At 48.7% G+C, this 19,130-nt stretch overlaps 1 protein-coding gene across 1 annotated transcript in view; it reads right to left on the minus strand.

The window, feature by feature from the left end:
- Positions 1-19,130, minus strand: part of LOC118790086 (signal-induced proliferation-associated 1-like protein 2) — a 104,626-nt gene that overhangs the window by 5,882 nt on the left and 79,614 nt on the right. The window contains exons 11-18 of the mRNA XM_036546899.1: positions 18,127-18,279; positions 17,283-17,383; positions 16,758-16,858; positions 15,432-15,826; positions 12,578-12,802; positions 8,732-8,870; positions 3,979-4,198; positions 421-552 (exon numbers count right to left, since the gene is read on the minus strand). Of these exons, the coding sequence (XP_036402792.1) occupies positions 421-552; positions 3,979-4,198; positions 8,732-8,870; positions 12,578-12,802; positions 15,432-15,826; positions 16,758-16,858; positions 17,283-17,383; positions 18,127-18,279 (1,466 nt within the window). The remainder of the gene's footprint in view (positions 1-420; positions 553-3,978; positions 4,199-8,731; positions 8,871-12,577; positions 12,803-15,431; positions 15,827-16,757; positions 16,859-17,282; positions 17,384-18,126; positions 18,280-19,130) is intronic.

Raw genomic sequence — 19,130 nt, forward strand, 5'->3', positions numbered from 1 at the left:
CAGACCACACATGACCGAGGCCTCTCCAGTCTGATGCAGCATACACAGAGAGGCACTGAGCAGGGTTTTCAAATGCAAATGGACAAAGGAAACAGAAGAGCTGTAATTGCATAAAACTGGCAGGCAAGAGCTTAATTACTGGAAGCAGTGGCCAGAGCCATTTTCCTGAGTGGTTACTTGCTAGGTTTATAGTGTGAAAATAGCCTCATCTCTTCATTGCAAATGCGCCCTCCTTTTCCAAATTAGCACCTCCGTAATGACAAAGCTGAATGCAGCACACATTACCAAAAAGCCCGATACAGTGGCACTGCTGTGAGAGCCGTTTCCCCAGGACAAGCACTCCTGTCTCCTGCGGCACAGCGCAACAGCGGTGTAGCACACTGATCCCAGAACAGCGCTGAAGGGCTCCAGCTTGCCTACCTTCGAAAGCCCGTGCGGCGTCCACCAGGTGGGACCAGTCCAGGCCGGAGGCAGTGTCAGGGAGGGGCATCAGGCCCGGGTCGCTGAACTTGGACTTGTCTGCCAGGGAGCCGTCCGAGAACCAGAACTCATCTGTTGGAGACAAGCACTTGGTTCAGTGATCAGTGGGGCAGCTGTGTAACATAGTGGTAAGTAGCAAGGCTTGTACCCGAAAGGTTGCTGGTTTGATTCCCTGCTGGGGCACTGCTTCTGTACCCCTGGGCAAGTTGCTTAACCCACAATTGCCTCAGTAAATATCCAGCTGTATAATTGGATAACATGTAAAAATTATAACCTACGTAAGCCACTCTGGATAAGAGTGTGTGTTAAATGCCAATAATGTAATGTAATGTATGTAATGACTAGTGGAGTCAGTAGACCCTCTATTGGCTTGCATGTTCCTCCTCTGTGAGGCAAGCTTTGTGACCCCACCCATTCAGACACAACCCCCACCCTGTCACATTTTCAGCTCCCAAAGACATTTCTGGCCTGTGCTGAGCACATTTATAATGTGTATGTTATACGGTACAAGGTACAAATCCGTTTAAATTTCCCCACCTCCACATAGTTATACTTCATTAAATACACTTCAGTGTTTCAGTATTTTCAGTGTTTGTGCCATCTTTCCCAGTGCAGTCTTGGTAAATGCATAAAGTTACATAGCTTCCCATAGTGAGAAAGCACACAGTGACTAACCCAGATCCAGACAGCCACGTCTGTAGGCTACTGAAACTTTTCAATCCAAAGCATAGCAGAAATGACAGTGAGATTGAGCTGATTGAGTCAACTGGCAGCCACAAACACATGCACGTGCACACACACATGCACGTGCACACACACGTACACACACACACACACACGTACACACGCATACACACGTGCACGCATGCAAACACATGCAAACACATGCAAACACACACACACACACACACACACACACACACAAACACACACAAACACACACAAACACACACACACACACACACACACACACACACACACACACACACACACACACACACACGTACACACGCATACACACGTGCACGCATGCAAACACACACACACACACACACACACACACACACACAGAGCCGTGAAGGACAGATGGCACGTATAATTCATGGGGCACTTAGTCACCTATTTTGGTGCGTGCGTTCGGCAGTAAACATATCGGAGACACCTCTTAGTCAACGTGTCAGCGCATCAGGGGAAAGCCATCTGTCAGCCTCTCTGCGGTCGCTCCGCAGATGGACCCAAAGTCACTCCCCACATCCCCTTTCAGCAACTCTCGGCAAGATCTGAGTACCTCCAGTGCCACTCGCAGTGAGCCTCACAAGCCCCTTCTGGCTCAGAACACACAGTGGATCAAACTCTGCTCCAGCGCAAGAGAAACACCGGACAGCCGGACGAGCCAGGAGCCAATCTACCCGCTCATCAACTAATCTGCAGGAGAGGCTGAGCGTGGACGGACGATTTGACGTTTCACACTTTGGTAACTTCAAGTGGTTCAGGTTTGAAGCAAAATTGCAATTATGTGTATGATATTGGTAGCAGGTGAAGCGTATATATATATTCCAATCATTGGGAGCCACAGAGGTATGCTGGTTACAATATTTACATGAAAAACGGGAGACATACTTTTGCAGGAATGTCAGCACTTGGCATTCCTGATCGCCTTCCTGTTTCACCATAGCTATGGCTAGAGCACTTCTGTGGGGGGGCTACGAGTTCCCTACCCTGCTCATAACCTGTGAATGTCTGTGGCATTATTTTAAGTGCAGTGCGCTCACTGGAGAGCTGCCTCAGACAGGCAGGGGGTCTCGGCTGCTTGCTGGAACACATGAGTAACACCACGTTAGAGTCTGCGCGTGAGGCACATTCCTGTGGACACTGTCTGAGTCTGGCGGAATGTGCTCAGATTTCAATCAGCCAGCTGGGAAACGGCTTAAATAAGCTCTGTTCTCTGAGACCGGCGGAGGCCAGCCTCGTCTGAAACGGCCGTCCTCTCTGAGATTTCCCCTCCGTCTCGGAGTCTGCGGGGAACGCGCTCGGTCACTCCGACTGATGAGAAGCACCAGCAGCTGTCAGAATCTGTGCAGCGCTACTGTACCTGGAAACAGTGTGGAGTCCACCAAGGGCCAGTCTCTGAAGACTGCAACTTCCCCAAACAGCTGAAAGACCAGCGCTGTGGGAGTCAGCTGCAGGACAGCAGAGACCGGCAGGAAATGGCATATGAAAAGGAACCTGACGAATGGGGTTTCCCCAAACGCTCCTGAGAGCGGATGCATGCTCACGTTCAGTGGGGGGGGGGGGGTCTGTGGATGTACACTTGCACATGCGGGGGGGCGTCTCTGCTACTTTGGACGTACACTTTCACATCTGAGAGGGGCTTCTTTCCAAAATTATTTTTGGCTACTTTGAAGAATTTAACATGTAAGATATGTCCAAGAAAGGTTAGTTTTGATGTCTTTACTATTGTTCTAAAATGTGGAAAATAGTAAAATTAAGAAAAACCCTTCTATGAGTAGGTGTGTCCAAATTTTTGACTGGCACTGTACATTTTCACTCTCACATTCAGGCGAGGGACTCTGCTCCTCTCTTCTCACCTTCTCATGCTGAACATGCGTCCGCTCTGCCCAGCTAACAATACCTTAAAGAATAACCCAGGGAACGACAATGCGTCTGACAATCCAACTAATTAGTACTGACAGACTGTCAGGGAGAGAAAGAGGCACTCTGGGTGACAGACTCTGATGTGTCCGCATTGTTGCTACTGCTGAATTCTGGTTATGAAAGGCAATGAAACCCCAAGTTAAGACTGAGGTAATGGCACTAGCAAAGGCTCAGGCAGACGTAAATGCTGAAAGGTAGAGTGTAGCATGAGGTGGATGCTACACATGTTCGCGTTAGACGAATAACCTTCTCTCTGTGTCAGGAGGGCTGTGGTTCAGCTTTCAGAAGCTACATTAACCCACTCCCTTTGAAAGCTTCAAAGCAACACGCTGACCAAAGTGAGACATTGATTTATGGGTGGGATCCAGCTCAAAATCACATGCCCACTTCCACACGTAAAAATATTGTTTTTCTTGGGTGGATTTTTTTTCCCAAGAATTGCTGCAACGCTACAGACACCTTTCCTCCATATCCTGATTTGCTAACAATGTGAAAATGTGAAAACGTGAACAAGCTTTAACCCTCACCCAGTGTGTGAATGGGCCCAGAGCTCAGTCACAGCTCACAGTTCAGTTTGTGAACCTGTCTCAACCTCACAGCTCAGTGAACAAGCTTTAAGCCCACAGCTCAGTGTATAAATGTGCTTTAAGCCAAAAACTCAGTGTGTGAACATGCTTTAAGCCAAAAACTCAGTGTGTGAATGCAGTCTGAACAAGCAGTTCAGTGTGTGAACATGCTTTACGCCCAGCACTCCATGTTTGAACATGCTTTAAGCCCAGCACGGTGTGTGGACATGCTTTAAGCTCGTGGCCCTGTCTGCACTCTCTGTGGCTGGGTACTTACTCCGCAGGTTGGAGGGCCCTTGGTGCGGGGCCGTACGGGTGGGCAGCGTGCTGTGGTAGGGCGGCGTGCTGCTGAAGAGGATGTCGTTGGGCAGGGCCTGGTCCAGGGCGGAGCTGCGGGAGCTGGCGTAGGAGGAGCCCTTCCGGTTGCTGCACACGCTCTCGTCGGACAGAGTGCGGTACAACGAGCGGCGGGGGGACAGGCTGCCCACCGCCGAAACCTGACAGGGGGCACAGAGAGACGCACGTCAGAAGGAGCTCCCACCGTGCTGTAACACACTGCTCGACCAGACGAGCCACGGCCCAGACAACTGTTATCCTTTAATGTCTGTCCCTCACAGTCAGTTCTACGCGTGGCTTACGGACTTCAACTTTGTATGTAGTATTGAATCTCAAATTTTGTCGCAAATTTGCAAATTTGAATATACAGACCTTAGCGACACGTCTCCTCTCTAAAAGTCCCAGCACAGGACCTGCAGGTATAAAGCCATTTGTGTCATGCCTGGATCTCCGGCACACACAAATAAAGTCATTTCAGGGACGGAAATAGCGGAGACTCCATCCAGTATTTATAATGACAAGAGATGGCCTGAGAGCAGTTGCTGGAGTGAATGGGAGCGATGCCGTGATGGCACCGGGTGCATTGAAAGTACAGGCTGCTTTAAATGAATCAGGTTTGCGGTTTGCTGCTGGGGAGTGGGCTCTTGTTTTCCAGCCGTATGTGCGAGAGAACACAAACAAAGGAACGATGCGGTACAGCGTTGCCTACAGGTCATTTTTCTTTGTAGACCGTATCCTTTCCCGCTTCACAATGCACATGGGGGACAGAGTCAGGTACCAGATGTGTGTGTTTTAGTACAAAGGCAGCGACAGTTTGAAGCTCAAGAGGAATGACATACAGATACATAAATTCACAAAGGGATATTATTTATATATGTATATACATATTCACGCACGCGCGCACACACACACACACACACACACACACACACACCCCGTGTATATGCAAGGTACTTAACCCGCAATTTCCTCAATAAATGTCCAGCTGTATAAATGGGTAACACTGTAAAGAACTGTAACCAATGTAAGTCGCTCTGGACAAGAACATCCGCTAAACACCAATAATGTCATGTAATGTATGTGTATGTATGCATATGCAGATATATATGTGTATATGTACATATATGCACAAGTATGTGTGCACCCAGCCTAACATTGTGCTGTAGGCTGACATGAGCTAGGTCTGAGGGAGAAAAAGGCCTTAAAAGGCATTGCAAGGCTCACACGTGGGAAGGTTCCCAGTTAAGCCTGCTACTGTTCCAGCACTCTGGAACTAATGAGAAATCACACTGCATTACAGCATAGCCCAGGCTACCTTCCTGTAGCAGGATGTCTGCCAAGGTGCTCCTGATAAACCCACTGCTCTGAGGCCAAAGAAAATCACACGGGCACGACGCTGCCCTGTTCACTTTAATCAAACCTGTCAGGACGCTGGCGGGACAGGAGGGTCAGTCTGGGAAGCACGTTGGTAGCATTCTGAATAGCGGCTCTCGGAAGTAAAGCGAAACATGCAGATTGGCTGGTGTCACTGTGTCTCAGCTGAATCATTTCTGTGTTTTACTTAGTGTGAGTTCAGCAACATTTTAACGCTTGGTCATAAATCCTTCCCATCGTCCCTTTGCGGCCCCAGGAGACACATCGCCCCACATTATAGGAGGGCAGTTATGATTTACAATGTTCACATACATATTCTGTCTTTTTTGTGTGTTTCCCAGACCAGTCCTCTCAAGCATTTTTTCCACAAAACTTTACAAGATTATACCCCATAAGGCCTTTCGCATCAAAACGGCCTCATGCGGGATTTGCTAATCCTGCTTACAGCATAAAAATGAACCAGCATTTGAAATCTCATGAACAAGGTCACCACAAATAAGACTTTTCTGAAACCATCTGTGGTATCAGACGGCTTGATCTTTTCTGAGGTTATTATGGCCACCTCTTTCAGCTCATAGCCGAGTACTGTGTACAATTAAACCCAAGTAATGGGGGCACTGATTAGCATAGCCCAAGTTACAGAGAACAGGAAGCATCTTTAAGCATTTTAGACAAAACACTGTTCATACAATTATAAGCACTTGGGATAACACAGACTCCATCTCAGTTTGGTAGTACTGCCCCCCCCTCCCCCTTCTTATTGCTGGAAATGCAATGAACCCGAAACAGGAATCATCTCATCAGCAGAGATAGAACCGAACAGCTGAGCACTCGGCGAAAAGAAGCCTTCAATGTCTCTGGTTCCATCTTCCCGGTGACCTACTTTAAAGTTACTGATTGTAAGGCACCTGTGGCGGGCTTTCAAATGCCATCGTTCCCAGGTTTCTATTTGTCTCTCCAAACCTAAATGAAGTCCCAATTTCCTTCTCGAGTGAGCTGCTCTACTTGAGAGGATATGGAGAAGGGTGACCTATTCAGGGCCAGTCCATTCACCATTGGGAGGGTGAAGAAAGCAAGAAAAAAATCTGTTAAAGATGGTAATTTCCTTTCTGCAGCCGAGACAATGGCTTTCGTATCTCAGGAAGAGCCACAATAATGAGTTGTCGGCTTTCAGATAAAAGCTGTCTACACCTGTTCGTCCCTCTGCCCCCCTTCCTCACCTATAAAGGAGCTGTTGTTGGCACACAGTCCGGGGGGTGGGGGACTCCCCTTTTAATGGGCACAAGGTACATTTTGGAGAAAAGATTAGACCACATCTGGTCCCCTCACAGTGCGACGGGTCTGACTTAAAATGTCTGCATTCTAATATCATGACATTCGGCATAAATTAAGTGCTACAGGGGGTGAGAGGACTCATGGGGGTGATAGGATTAGACGCTGATGTTGACTGTCAGGGGAAGGAGGGAGAGCATCTCCCCTGAGGACAAGGCAGCACTGCGCTCAGAGACACATCGTAGACCACTGCCGTGCTCTGTGCAGATTTTCACGTATCCCTCTCAATATTAGCTTTCCACAAGACATGTTATCCTAATCAATCTAGTCATTAAATAATGCAATTACAACAAAAGCAAGGCTCAGAAAGCATGGAAAGCATTATGTCCTCTACTGAGGTCCTGTAGAAATGTTTCCATTCCCACAAAAAAAAAATAATAAGAAAAAAAAAATATTTTCTTCTTTTAAATATAAAAAAAGAGACAGAAAAAGAGAGAGCACTTCAGGCTAGTCCTGCTTTCACTTTACTTTAAACGCCAGTTGAAGTTTATTACATTAGGGAGATTTTATTTCATTTGAGCCCGTGCATAAATACCACTGTGCTAGTAATGTTATCAGTTCTGCACATGTACTAGTGCAAGGTGACTGCAGATAATCTCATCCCGCAGGTAAACTCTCTTGCAGGACACAGGTGACTGATGGGAGGGTGAAGTCTAAGAAGGGTGGAGCTATTATGTGCTGGCAAGGACACACAGTACTTTAACCAATCATGACGTTCCGCTGTGTAGAGCAAAGTCTTTTGATACAGATACAGAATCAGTCAAAAGTTTGGACACACCAACTCATAGAAGAGTCTTTCTTTATGTTTACTATTTTCCACATTTTAGAACAACAGTAAACACATCAAAGCTATGAAACAACACAAATGGAATTATGCAGTGAGCAAAAAAGTGTTAAACAAATCAAAACTATCTTATATTTTAGATTGTTCAAAGTAGCCACATTTTTAAATGAAATTTCTTTTGGAAAGAAATACATACATAGGCATCAACTTCACCATTTATATTTGTCCAAGAAACAGATTTCAAACATTTAAGCATAAATCTTTAGATCAAAATTTCTTTGAATGCATGTTGCTCAGTATCTTAATCAGGTGTGTCCAAACTTTTGACTGTTATTGTAAGTGATTGGCAGCTTCACTCTCAAATCACTAGTGTCAACAAAGAGTGGAGGGCTGATGACAAGGCAGGAAATTCTGTTGCAGTGTAATACGTGTGTATGTTCAGTAAATGTTCATGTGTCTGTGTGTGTCTGTGATGCAGGGTATCGGGCTCTACCCCTGGACTAATCCTTCATACACAATGGACAGATGTGGTTTCCTTTCTGGACCAGCTTCATCAGGGCGAAGGGGTGCAGCTCTCCCTTAAAGGCTGTTCATTACACAACGCCTAAAAATAGCCCCATTGTGCGCCTCCCATGTCCTTCCTGGATGATAATGGCCAGCGGGGGGGGGGGGGGGGGGGGAGTTTGAAACGCAATTAAAGGACCCTTCGAGGCTGTGAAGACATCAAACACTCCGGCTTTATGTGACTTCCTGGCCGTAATCCATGACAACTAGTCTGAGTAAACTAAGGCCCTAATAAATTAGATTAAGCAAACAATTTCTGTCCCGCTCCACATCCTAAAAAGGCCTCCGTGAAAAGGCATGCATTCTCAGGCCCCTGATAAACTGCACATGTCTGGTCTGGCTTTTCTACAGCTTTCAGCTGCATCGTCAGGTTATCGGCTCTCTGGTCATAGAACAGAGTTGGCTTGTTTGCCAGCTGTAAACGTGTGTGTGTATGTGTATGTGCATGCATGTATATTTGTGCGTGTGTATTTTGTGTGTTTGTACATGTGTGTGTTTGTGTATACTTGTGTGTGTGTCTGCATGTGTATTGCATGTGTTGGTTCCATGTGTGTGGGTATTTTGTGTGTGTGTGTGTGTAGTGTGTGCGCGGACACACAAATGGCCGTTGACAGATGTGAGGGGTCGGGGGTCTGCTCACCGTCCTCCTGCTGTCGTCCCCCGGGGGGCTGTCGGGCAGCATCATCCTCAGGTACTCCTCCTTGGACAGGCTCTGCTGGGGCTGCCCGTCCCGTCTGCCGGCCTGCGTCCCGCAGGAGGCTTCGGCCGCGTACAGCCGTCTGCGGAGGAGCAAGAGCCCGTTAGCCACCGGGAGAGCCGCCGTCTCGCCCCCGCCCCACCTCCCCCCCTCCCTGCCCCACGCCCCACGCCCGAGAGGATAGCCTTAAAACATCGCAGCTTCGGATCAAGGGTGCCAGAGCTGTTTTAGCAACATGTCAGCTCACATCAGCGCCTTCAGGTGCACGAGCCTGGCCGACGTGGGAACATCAGGTGCCTCGCTGTGTCATGCAGGAGATGCGGCGGACAGGGCTGCAATCTGACTCATTCACATGCCGTTGGGCAAATCGGAGGGACCGCGACTCATGCGTTAAGTGAGGTGGGAGTCACGGGGTGAGACGGTGAAAGCTGTCTAATGTTCATCATATTGTCACGAAACAGAGGGACAGAAGGACAGTATAACGGTCTGCATCCTCCAACCTACCTCCTCAGACTGCATCACGGTTCCACCTCAATCCCCGCCCCCTAACACCTGTTACTTGTAGTACTGTTTATGTTATGTGTAGAACCACAATGTGTGTTTTAGATTATATGATTTAGTGATCTAGAGTCTTGTCTAGTCAGGCTGCACATGTTAACTTGTGGTGTTAACTAATAGTGTTATGCTCACACTCTCTGGTCTGGGAGTGTTGCTATCCTGGTCTGACACTGTTGCTCATTCAACTTGAATGGATATACTTCTGTTCTGTTGTGCTGGAAGACGCTCTGGACAAGAGCGTCTGGTAGTTGAATATAATGTAATGTAACATTTTACGCGCTTCATACAAGTGAGCCTTAGCTGACTGCACTGTCAAACTGTGGCCAACAGGAAGTCTGGTGCTGACCCCGGAAGCAGTTCCCTCTTGACTAACACAGCCACGGGGCCCGGTGGGTGAAGCCACATAGGCAGGGGTCACAACACTGGAGACAGGTTGACAGAATTCTCCCTCACGCAGTTGACACGTGGCACCGGGGGTTCCTCTGAGGACACCCCAATCCCCCCCATCCCACCATTAGCGCCAGGGATCACAGTGCATTGTGGGACAGCGGGATTACTAGCCGCGTGCTGACAAGCAGGGCGAGAGACCTGAGCGAACCCGGCTGACAGGAAGCCCCTGTTTAAGTGAGCATCTCCGGCGGGGCTCTCACACTAAGCGCAGCTGTCAGGGTGTTAGATTTTTACAGGGAAGAGTGAGCCCGCACTGACAGGCTGGCAGTAGGGGGGGGCGGAGGACGCGGTCCCACTTCCTCCCGCTCGGCGGTGACAGCGAGAAGAGACGCCACATCGAGCTGACTGTCATCCCTGCCTCCATCTCTCTCCAGACTGACCCTGCGACCTGCCCGATCTCGCTGACACACGGTGTCACTTATCCAGTGGGGGGGGGGGGGGGGGGGGGGGGGGTAGCTCGTGGCTGCCCCGCTCAATTAAAAACCTGCAAAATGCTACGAATGTGGCAGGTGGGTAAACTTTAACCACTGGTGTGCAGCAGTGTCTCTGAGGAATAATAAAATAATAAAGTAGTAGCTAGTGTAAGTGCTAGTAACAAAAAGGAAGAGACTGTGTGACATTTTTACTACTGTGGCCCTGAATCGATGCAGAAAACCATGATACAACACAGAGAAAAGGGGGGCAGGTAACATCACTTGCAGGCAGGGGAAGAAAGGGGTGGAACAGGATGCATGTCTGTGCAGTTGTAGCCTGGTGGCTCTCAGACACTTGAGTTAATGCAGAGAAGGTGTACAGCTACACTGGAGACGGGGGACCTGCTGGGGGGGGCAGGGGGGGGGAGTCGGTCAGGGGCTGAGCGAGGGACGACAGGGTGCGCGAGGGGGTGGAGACTGCGGGGATACACAGGAATGTCACAACCTTGGAGTCAGTGGTGCACGGCGGAATTCTGCTGGCAGGGCCAGCACAATAGGCAGAGCACTTAAGCTCTGACTGATGTGTGTGTGTGTGTGTGTGTGTGTATGCATTCATATGCATGCTTGGGTAAGAATGTGCATGTGAGTGGATGTGTGTTTGTACTGTGGGTGGGTGAATGTGTGTGTGTGTGCATGCATGTGTGTGCAAGTTAAGGAAGAAAAATGTCTGCACATGTGCTAGTGCTCCTGTGCATATGAGTGAGTGTGTGTGTGTTTACAAGTGCATGTATGTCCCTGTGTGAGTGTGTATGTGTATGTGCACATCTGAATGTGTGCGTGTGAGTGTGTAAGTGTAGGTGAGTATGTACATTTGTGCATGAATGTGTAGGCGAATGCGTATGTGTGTATGTGTCTGTGGACGCATAGGAAGGTGGGTGCACAGTGTTATGGTAAAGCCTTGTACCTGGAGCGCTCCGACAGCGTCTTTAGGAGAAAAGATAATAACCCTTCTGCTCCACTGAAGTAAGAAATGAAAGCACAAAAGAGGAAAAAAAACAGAGGCTATTTACTGGGTCCTCAGTGAAACACATATATTCCTGCTCTTTACACCATGAAAGATTTATCTTGAATATGCAGGAAATTTCATTAGGTTATAGAGTATCTGTGAATAATATCAGCCTATTTAACGAGGAGGTGGGTTATGCCAGCTGAAATAACACTAGCGCAGTATAAACAAACAGTGAGCATGCTAATTGCACTCAGAAGGCTGTTTTCATAGCTTACATAAAAACTGTGACTTCAATACATGGTATCAACCACACAGCACTTAAAGTGGTGAATTTCACTCAATGAATGGGACCACTGGAGTTGCAGGGCCCGCACTCCGGCATCACTGAAGCTGACCTCCTGACTTCCTGTGCCAAGTGCTTTATCATTAGCCTTGGTGGAAAAAAAGGCCCAGCTTTTCAGCTATGCTGCAGGACTTCACAAATGGCCCTTTCAGGTCATAAATGCATAACACAGGTCCATGCATATTCTTCTTCCTTTTAACGTTTCGAGAATACACTGCAAACCTCTCAGGAGCCTGAAAACTTTTACTTTGCTCCTCCCGAGTGTTATCATAGAGCCCCGCTGCCTATTTGACACAGATATCTGGAGGAGCCTTGCAATCCAGTGGAAGACGGCTTCAGGCCCCAGGTCAATAAGGAAAAATAACGTGCCAAGTGTATTATGTCACGGGGGATTACAGAGATTACATCTAAGGTGACTGTCCATTTCAAAGAGGACGGCATCCAGCCAGGTTAAAAGCACCGCAGCTGGGAAGACTGCTTTGTCTTCTAGGTACTGGCTGGGCAGATCTAGTACTGCAATAAGGGTCAAAGGGGTCTGCTGTGAGGGCAGTAGACACAGCAAGGCCTGTCTGAGTACTACAGAATCAACAGTCACTGGCAGCGATGCACTGAGAGAACCGCTACAACAAACATCGCCAGGGGCTAAGCTCAATTTCCAATTAACAGAGGCCTGCTTCAAACTGTAAACAAATATTCTTTGATGCCATTCTGGGACACATTTCAAAAGTCCCATTTTAATGTGTAATTAGATCCAATTAGTGGAACACAAATGGTCCGTTTTTACTGTACAAATAAAGCCACTAAGCTTTCAGTGATACGCGATACCACCAGCATGTCAATGTATTTGTTGGGCATAATAGAATTTATTCAAAAGGAAAAACAAACACGGACACACAAAGAGAAGCAGCGCAGTCATTCTGGCACCGATACCGCCCTTCAGCTAGGTCATGCAGTTGATTGACACTCAGGGTTTTTGATTGACACTCCTGTGCTCTCTCCATCCCCCGCTCACTCACCCACACTCTGCCAGGCTCTCAGGCTCCTCAGGCGGGGGGCTGTCCTCTGCCTTCTTCCAGCCAATCAGATACTTGTTGCCCGGCGGTTGGCGGGTGTAAGCACGCGTGTCTGGACTGGACCCCGCGACCGCGCCTCCTTGCGGGACGATGTAGACCCTGGAGGAGTCCAGGGAGGCACTGAGCTTGTTGCTGCGGGCGGACGGGCTGCCCGAATGGTGGGAACCGCTGGCCAATGGGAAAAAAGAGCAAGGAGCATGTGACCACAGGCGACCAATACCACAGGTACATTCAGTCTCATTACAAGAAGGACACGACTGCTGATGTGCCCCTCAGATGATCTTGTGAGTGTGTGTGTGTGTGTGTGTGTGTGTGTGTGTGTGTCAAAGATGGATTGGATCATTTTAAAGCTGTCACATGGCAGTCTTGTGTGATGACAGCTTCTCTCCATTTCCTCTGAACATGAGCACATGAGCGTCTTCCCCACCAGCAGGTCATGCTGCTGCCAATACCCTCGTGCTCTCAGGAGGGCAGCAAGGGGCTGATGGGTAATTTTCTGAGAGCTCCATTACACACAGAGTGCACAGGGTTCAACATACACTCAAGACTCACAGTGTGTCTCCACCTTTCAAAAAGGTCCACATTTTAAAGCTCACACGTGAACACTCACATCACTTTCGTATTATTTGTCTCCTAACCCAGAGCAGTCAAAATACACCAAACCTAAAACCTCTCATGGTTTTGTATGATCGTAACAGCATAAGAGGAAAATAACCCTGTGTGACAGATGCAGTGTGTGGCTGTGGTAAGGAGATGTGCCAGGACAGTTGGCGATCAAATTTAGCCTGCATATTCCCTGCTGTGACCCTGGATCTGAAGAAAACTCTCTCAAGGTTTTAAAGCTCTCATAGGATCTGCCCACCAGTACACATAACTGCATGAATGACATGCAGAAGCACACTGGATACACACCTGCAAGCCAAGAGGACAATATTCACTTTACATTTCAGTCTGGAAATGACATATTGTTGTTGGACAGATTGTGGAGGGTGGCACTGTAGCAGGTAAGGAGCGCAACCTGTAACAGCAAGGTTGTCAGTTCCGATTCCCCGCTGGGGCACTGCTGCTGTACCCTTGGGCAAGGTAATTATCCTAGAATTGCGTCTGTAAATATCTAGCTGTATAAACGGGTAACGTAAAAAATTGTATGCTATGTAAGTCACTCTGGATAAGAGCGCCTGGTAAAGGACAGCAATGTAATGTAATGTTTCATTCAGGCCCCTTCTGCAGGAATGTGCAGTGAAAATAGGGAAAGAAGCATGCTTTTGAGGGCCAGGTGGCTGGCTGTGCATCTTAAGGGCACGCATGTCACACCGGATTTGCCGAGCCGGGACAGGCCCGTCCTGGAGAGACACGGGACACGGGGTGTCGGTGATCCGACACCGATCTCACACCACACTGCTGTCACCGGGGCCGTGGGCCGAGGCTCCTCCCTGCTGGGACCAACAGCTCCAGTCTCATCACTCAGCCCCCCGCCGGGACAGAGCCCGGTCTGGTGGGCAAGAGCCAGCAGGGAGGAAGGGCAGCGGTGTGTGTGTGTGTGTGTGTGTGTCGATGTGGATGTGTGTTTGCTCTGTAGGTGGGTGAGTGTGTGTGTGCCTGTATGTGAGTATGTGTGTGTCACCCGGGCCACACCACACAGGCACAGCGTCAACCGCCAACTCAAAGGCAGACAGTGTGTCGGACCGAAAGGTCAGCCGAGGGGTCACGCAGCAGGGTGAAAAGGTCAGAGAGAGGGGAGGGGCAGGGATACAGCCGGAGGAGGAACTAAACGGGTGCTGACAGTAAGGCAGAGAAGGGAGAGGGTGGAGACCAAGACTCACTGTTCAGGGAAGAAAGAGATACTTCCCAAAAGAACAGAAATCATTACACAGTTCCCTCTTGCTGGAAATACATAAATTGCTCATCCTCCTTGAAGAGTCACATGAGAGTTGTGCAATACCGGTAATAGCCCTTTAAAATCTTCATTTTCTAATGGTAGCCTTTTCACATGCATTATTCTACATATCATTTCATCATCTTCATTTTTGTGATTCTTTTATCTTTATTCGGTTCCTATTGTACATTATTATGTTGTTATGATACCATATTTGCTACTGCCACTGCTACGTGATAGGTACATGATTTGACAACACGAATTTCTGTTTGTCTTGCTAATGAAGCAATTTGAAACAGATTCAAATGAGAGTGTTGTGGGAGAGAGCCATGAGGCAGGGGGTGTTTATTGATTGTTTATCCACAGCAATATGTAAAGGGTGCGATTGTGCCTTCCAGGTAAATCATTAACGCTGGCACAAGGCCAGAGGCACGCAGACCATTCTCTCTCCTGTGAGCACACGGGCGCAGCAGCTGCTTTTTGCCATCCAAAATCCAAAATGTCCTAATCACACCACTGCTGTACTGTCCTGCCGCAGCCTTATCCATGAGCGTCACGCTTACATGTATATACAGTATATACATTCAAAGACAGTTTGATCGATTGGCTTATGCTTAAATGCTCATAAATTTGTTTCTTAGACAAATACAAATAGCAAAGTTCACACCTATGTATGATTCCATTTGTGATATTTCACAGTTTTGATGTCTTTGCTATTACTCTGATAATGTTGAAAATAGTAAAAATTATGAGAACCCCTCCTATGAGTAGGCGTGTCCGAAGTTTTCACTGGTACAGTATCTGTAGGCATCTTCAGCTCCATTACACTGTCACCCTTGGATTCTGTGGAACTGTGGTTATTGTTGGAGAGCTGAAGAGGCGTTGGAGGAGTTGGAGGAGAACGTGGAGGAGCCGGCCTACCTGGAGTGGGAGGAGATCTCGCTCAGGTCCCCGATGCTGCCCTCGGCGATGTGCCCAGCGGCAATGGCGGACGCGTAGCCCTGGGGCAGGTACAGCTTGGCCTGCTCCTCCTTGGGCCCCCCACCGTCGTCCGGGTGCTCGGCCGCCCACTGCAGCGCCTCTCCCCGGCCCTGCAGCCCCGCCCGGGATCCCGCCACGCCCGGCACCCCCGGCAGGGGGGGCGGGGGCATGCAGGGCGCCGTGTCAATGCCACTGTCTGTCGACGCGCCCTTGATGTAGGTCAGGCCCAGCATCTCCGGGTCCATCAGGTCCCCTGAGCCGAAGTGCTTGTCGTCGCTGGTGCTGGAGGCGTTGCTGGACAGGGTGTTGCTGCTGGAGTGGCTGGAGCCGCCAATCTGTGTTGGGAGGGGAGGGGTGGGAGGGGCGGGGGGGGCATGGTCACCACAGCAATAACACATCAACCCCTTCACCACACAGCAAATCAGCAGCCCCCATTATAAAAAAATAGGCCAATTTTATCCCTACCGTGGATGCCTCTCAACGCCTATGCAGCGAAGCAGATCACTTAATGAGAACAACAATGCGGCCGCAAAAAAGCAAAGCCTTTCTCCGGCAGAGCACAATAAGGAGAGCTTAATTGCCAGCCCGAAAAGCGCGCCCGCTCTCTGAGAGCTGGAAGTATGAGGCGGCTATATTTAGAGCTGGCATGCTTTCCCCACGCTGCCATGCAATTTAGAAATGAATGTTTAATAGCGCTTCCAACACAGCATATTTCACATATCCAGGCGACTCCGAAAGGCATTATACAGCGAGCATAAACTGATGAGCTCCTACTTTAAAACTTTAATGTACTGCGAAGATTAATGCACCATGGGAGTACAGTTCCTGTAGGATTATTCTCCTCTGAGAGAAATTACTTTCTACTGTAGGTTTTAAAGCCCCCAAAATGAAGAGGTGCGTAATACTGTGAAAGTCTGTTCACCTAGTGCATTTCTACGGTAAAATATTACAACATAAAAAACAGAACAAAACAAAAAAAAGTTACTGCAATCGTGTTCTCTGCATTAAGAAGAATTAAAGAATTTAAAAAAAGACATTGGGCTTGATTGCTGGCTGCTTATTAAAACACCACCAACAAGGGCAGGCTGACCTTTTCTCAGCGGATACATCAGCGCGAGACGTACACAACCTGACAGCAGGAATCACAGGCTTTCAGCATGGGCTCCACACTAAAGACAGAGCACTTCCTCTGACAGGGCGAGAGAGGCCCGGGAACAGAGAGCAGACACCCCGGCCTGTGCTATGAATACCCCCCACCGGACTCACGCGGGACAGCTTGCTGGGAGAGTCCTTGCCCCCCTCCCTCTGCGGGCCTCTCTCCTTCAAGGAGTTCAGGATCTTGGTGGAGGGGATGTGCCATTTGGCCTCTGTGAAGAAGAACGGGAACATTTACAGGCGAGGGAGTCCACCAGCCTGAGAGCTCCCTGAGTCTCTGCTGGATGACTGCAGTTTATTAGCGGCTTCTTTAAAGGTCACATGGACTGCTTCGTGTCACTTTTAACACGATAAGAACGTGCTAAAGTTAGGGAAAGTGCTCAGAGGAAAAGCTCAAGAGCTTATAAGACTGATTCATAATTGCTTGGCATGTCCAACCATACACTGCCCCTGGGTTTTATTTCCCAATAGAATGTGGTTTTAAATGCATCCATACACGTCCAGCTGTTTGCAGGCCTGTATGACATCATTTCCACACAGTACATCTCAGTCACTGGATGCAGGACGTTTGACCCAGTCAGGGAATCGAACCAGCAACCCCCAAGACAAGTTTTCCGACTGAAGGTCTGGGCTTACCGGCAGAGCGGGTCCTCTCAAGCGTGGGCTCCCTCAGCACGTCCCCGTCTCCCAGGCCCCCGGGGCCGTCCCCAGGCTCGTGAGGCACGGGGGACTGAGAGCTGCGGACAGGGCACACACATTAAAGCCTGAGCAGCAGTGATACACTATTTATTTGCACAGGCAGTGCCCCCATCCCAAGACACTCGCATAGCCTACATCTCATATCTCATCAGTTCACACAGCTGGCTATCCACTGAAGCACTGCGGAGTAAATTATGCTCAGCCTTGCACTGGGCCAGCCAGCGCCCGTGTAGGCCAGTAGGATAGATCCTACAACGGGTCTGGTAGATCCATCTGGGTCCTAGAGGGACTGCAATGGCAGACGAATAGCAGCCAAACACCTGTTTAAAGATGGCAAGTACAGCTGGACCCACCCCTCCTTTACCCTTTCCACTGAGCCCGTCACTCTGAGTTTTAGTAAGGGAAAGATCTCTCTTCTGTTACTACTAGCATGTGACAAATTACTATTACGTTACACTTTTACGTTATTGTTATTTAGCAGACGCTCTTATCCAGAGTGACTTATGACTTACTTTTTACATGTTACCCATTTATACAGCTCAGTACTTTACCTGTTACCCATTTATATAGCTCAATATTGAAGCAGTTGTGGGTTAAGTACCTTGCCCCAAAGGTACAGCAGCAGTGCCCTAGTGGGGATTCAAACCGGCAACCTTTTGGTTACAAGCCCTGCACCTTACCACTATGCCACACTGCCGCCCCCTGACCTTATTGCTTATAGATATGGTGGTCACTCTCAGTGTGGTGGGGGCTTTGGGAGAGTGTGACGGGCATGCCGTACCCCTCGTATCCACCCTGCTGCGCCCAGGTGCTGCTCCCGCAGGGCCCGGGATCGCTGGAGGACGACTGGTTGCTTGGAGAGCTGCGGTAGTGCTGGCTGGGGTCTCCTTTACTGCAGGGGGGGATCTGAGGGCTCTCCATGTCCTGTATCGTCCTGCACAGGCAGACATAACACAGGGGACTTCAATGGACTGCACAGGTGTTAACCTGGTGGGGCTGCTCAGGTGACCCCAATGCTACCTCACAGCTACAGTACCAGCCAAAAGTTTGCACACACTTGATTGAGATAATGGGAAACATGCATTTAAAGACATACACTAATAAACTTATACTTAAATGTTTGAAATTTGTTTCTTAGACAAATATAAATAGTGAAGCTGATGCTTAAGAAATAAATTTCAAAACGTCTTTGAATACATGCTTCCCATCATCTTAATCAGCTGTGTGCAAACTTTTGACCGCTCCTGTATGTGTGGTGGATGCCCCCTCCCATTCACACAGAGGACTGAAGTGAACACGATTTATCGAAACACACACATTTAACAGGGGCTACAGTCTAATGAAGCATATGATTCACTCCTCCTTTAGTCATGTAAATGGATGAGACGAACTAAAGGACAGGAAATTCCAGACTTGATGATAGCAACATTTCTTTACAGTCAGCATTATTCTCCTAACGTCCCCAGTAAATTCTTATGGAAAGAGATACCGGGGCTGTTAAAGCTCCATTCAAAACGTCATTACATCACAGGAACGCAATAATTATTCAGCGCGGTCAGAGCAGTCTTTTTATGGCCAAGGTAAATCTGCTTTAAAGTGGCCACCTCCGCAGGCTGACGGGGGACGACCTCTCCTGGAGTCGGCGGTAAGGCAAACGGTTCAGGGGGACGGAAATTTATCTGCTCACTGAAAATAAGGTGGTGTCATTTTTTTGGGGAAATGGGGGGGCTCATTAAAAGGAACTTTTGCCTCCCTTATTCCCATCCCTGAGTAAAACGGAGAGGA

The sequence above is a fragment of the Megalops cyprinoides genome, chromosome 15 (assembly GCF_013368585.1).
Source record: "Megalops cyprinoides isolate fMegCyp1 chromosome 15, fMegCyp1.pri, whole genome shotgun sequence".
Taxonomy (NCBI): domain Eukaryota; kingdom Metazoa; phylum Chordata; class Actinopteri; order Elopiformes; family Megalopidae; genus Megalops; species Megalops cyprinoides.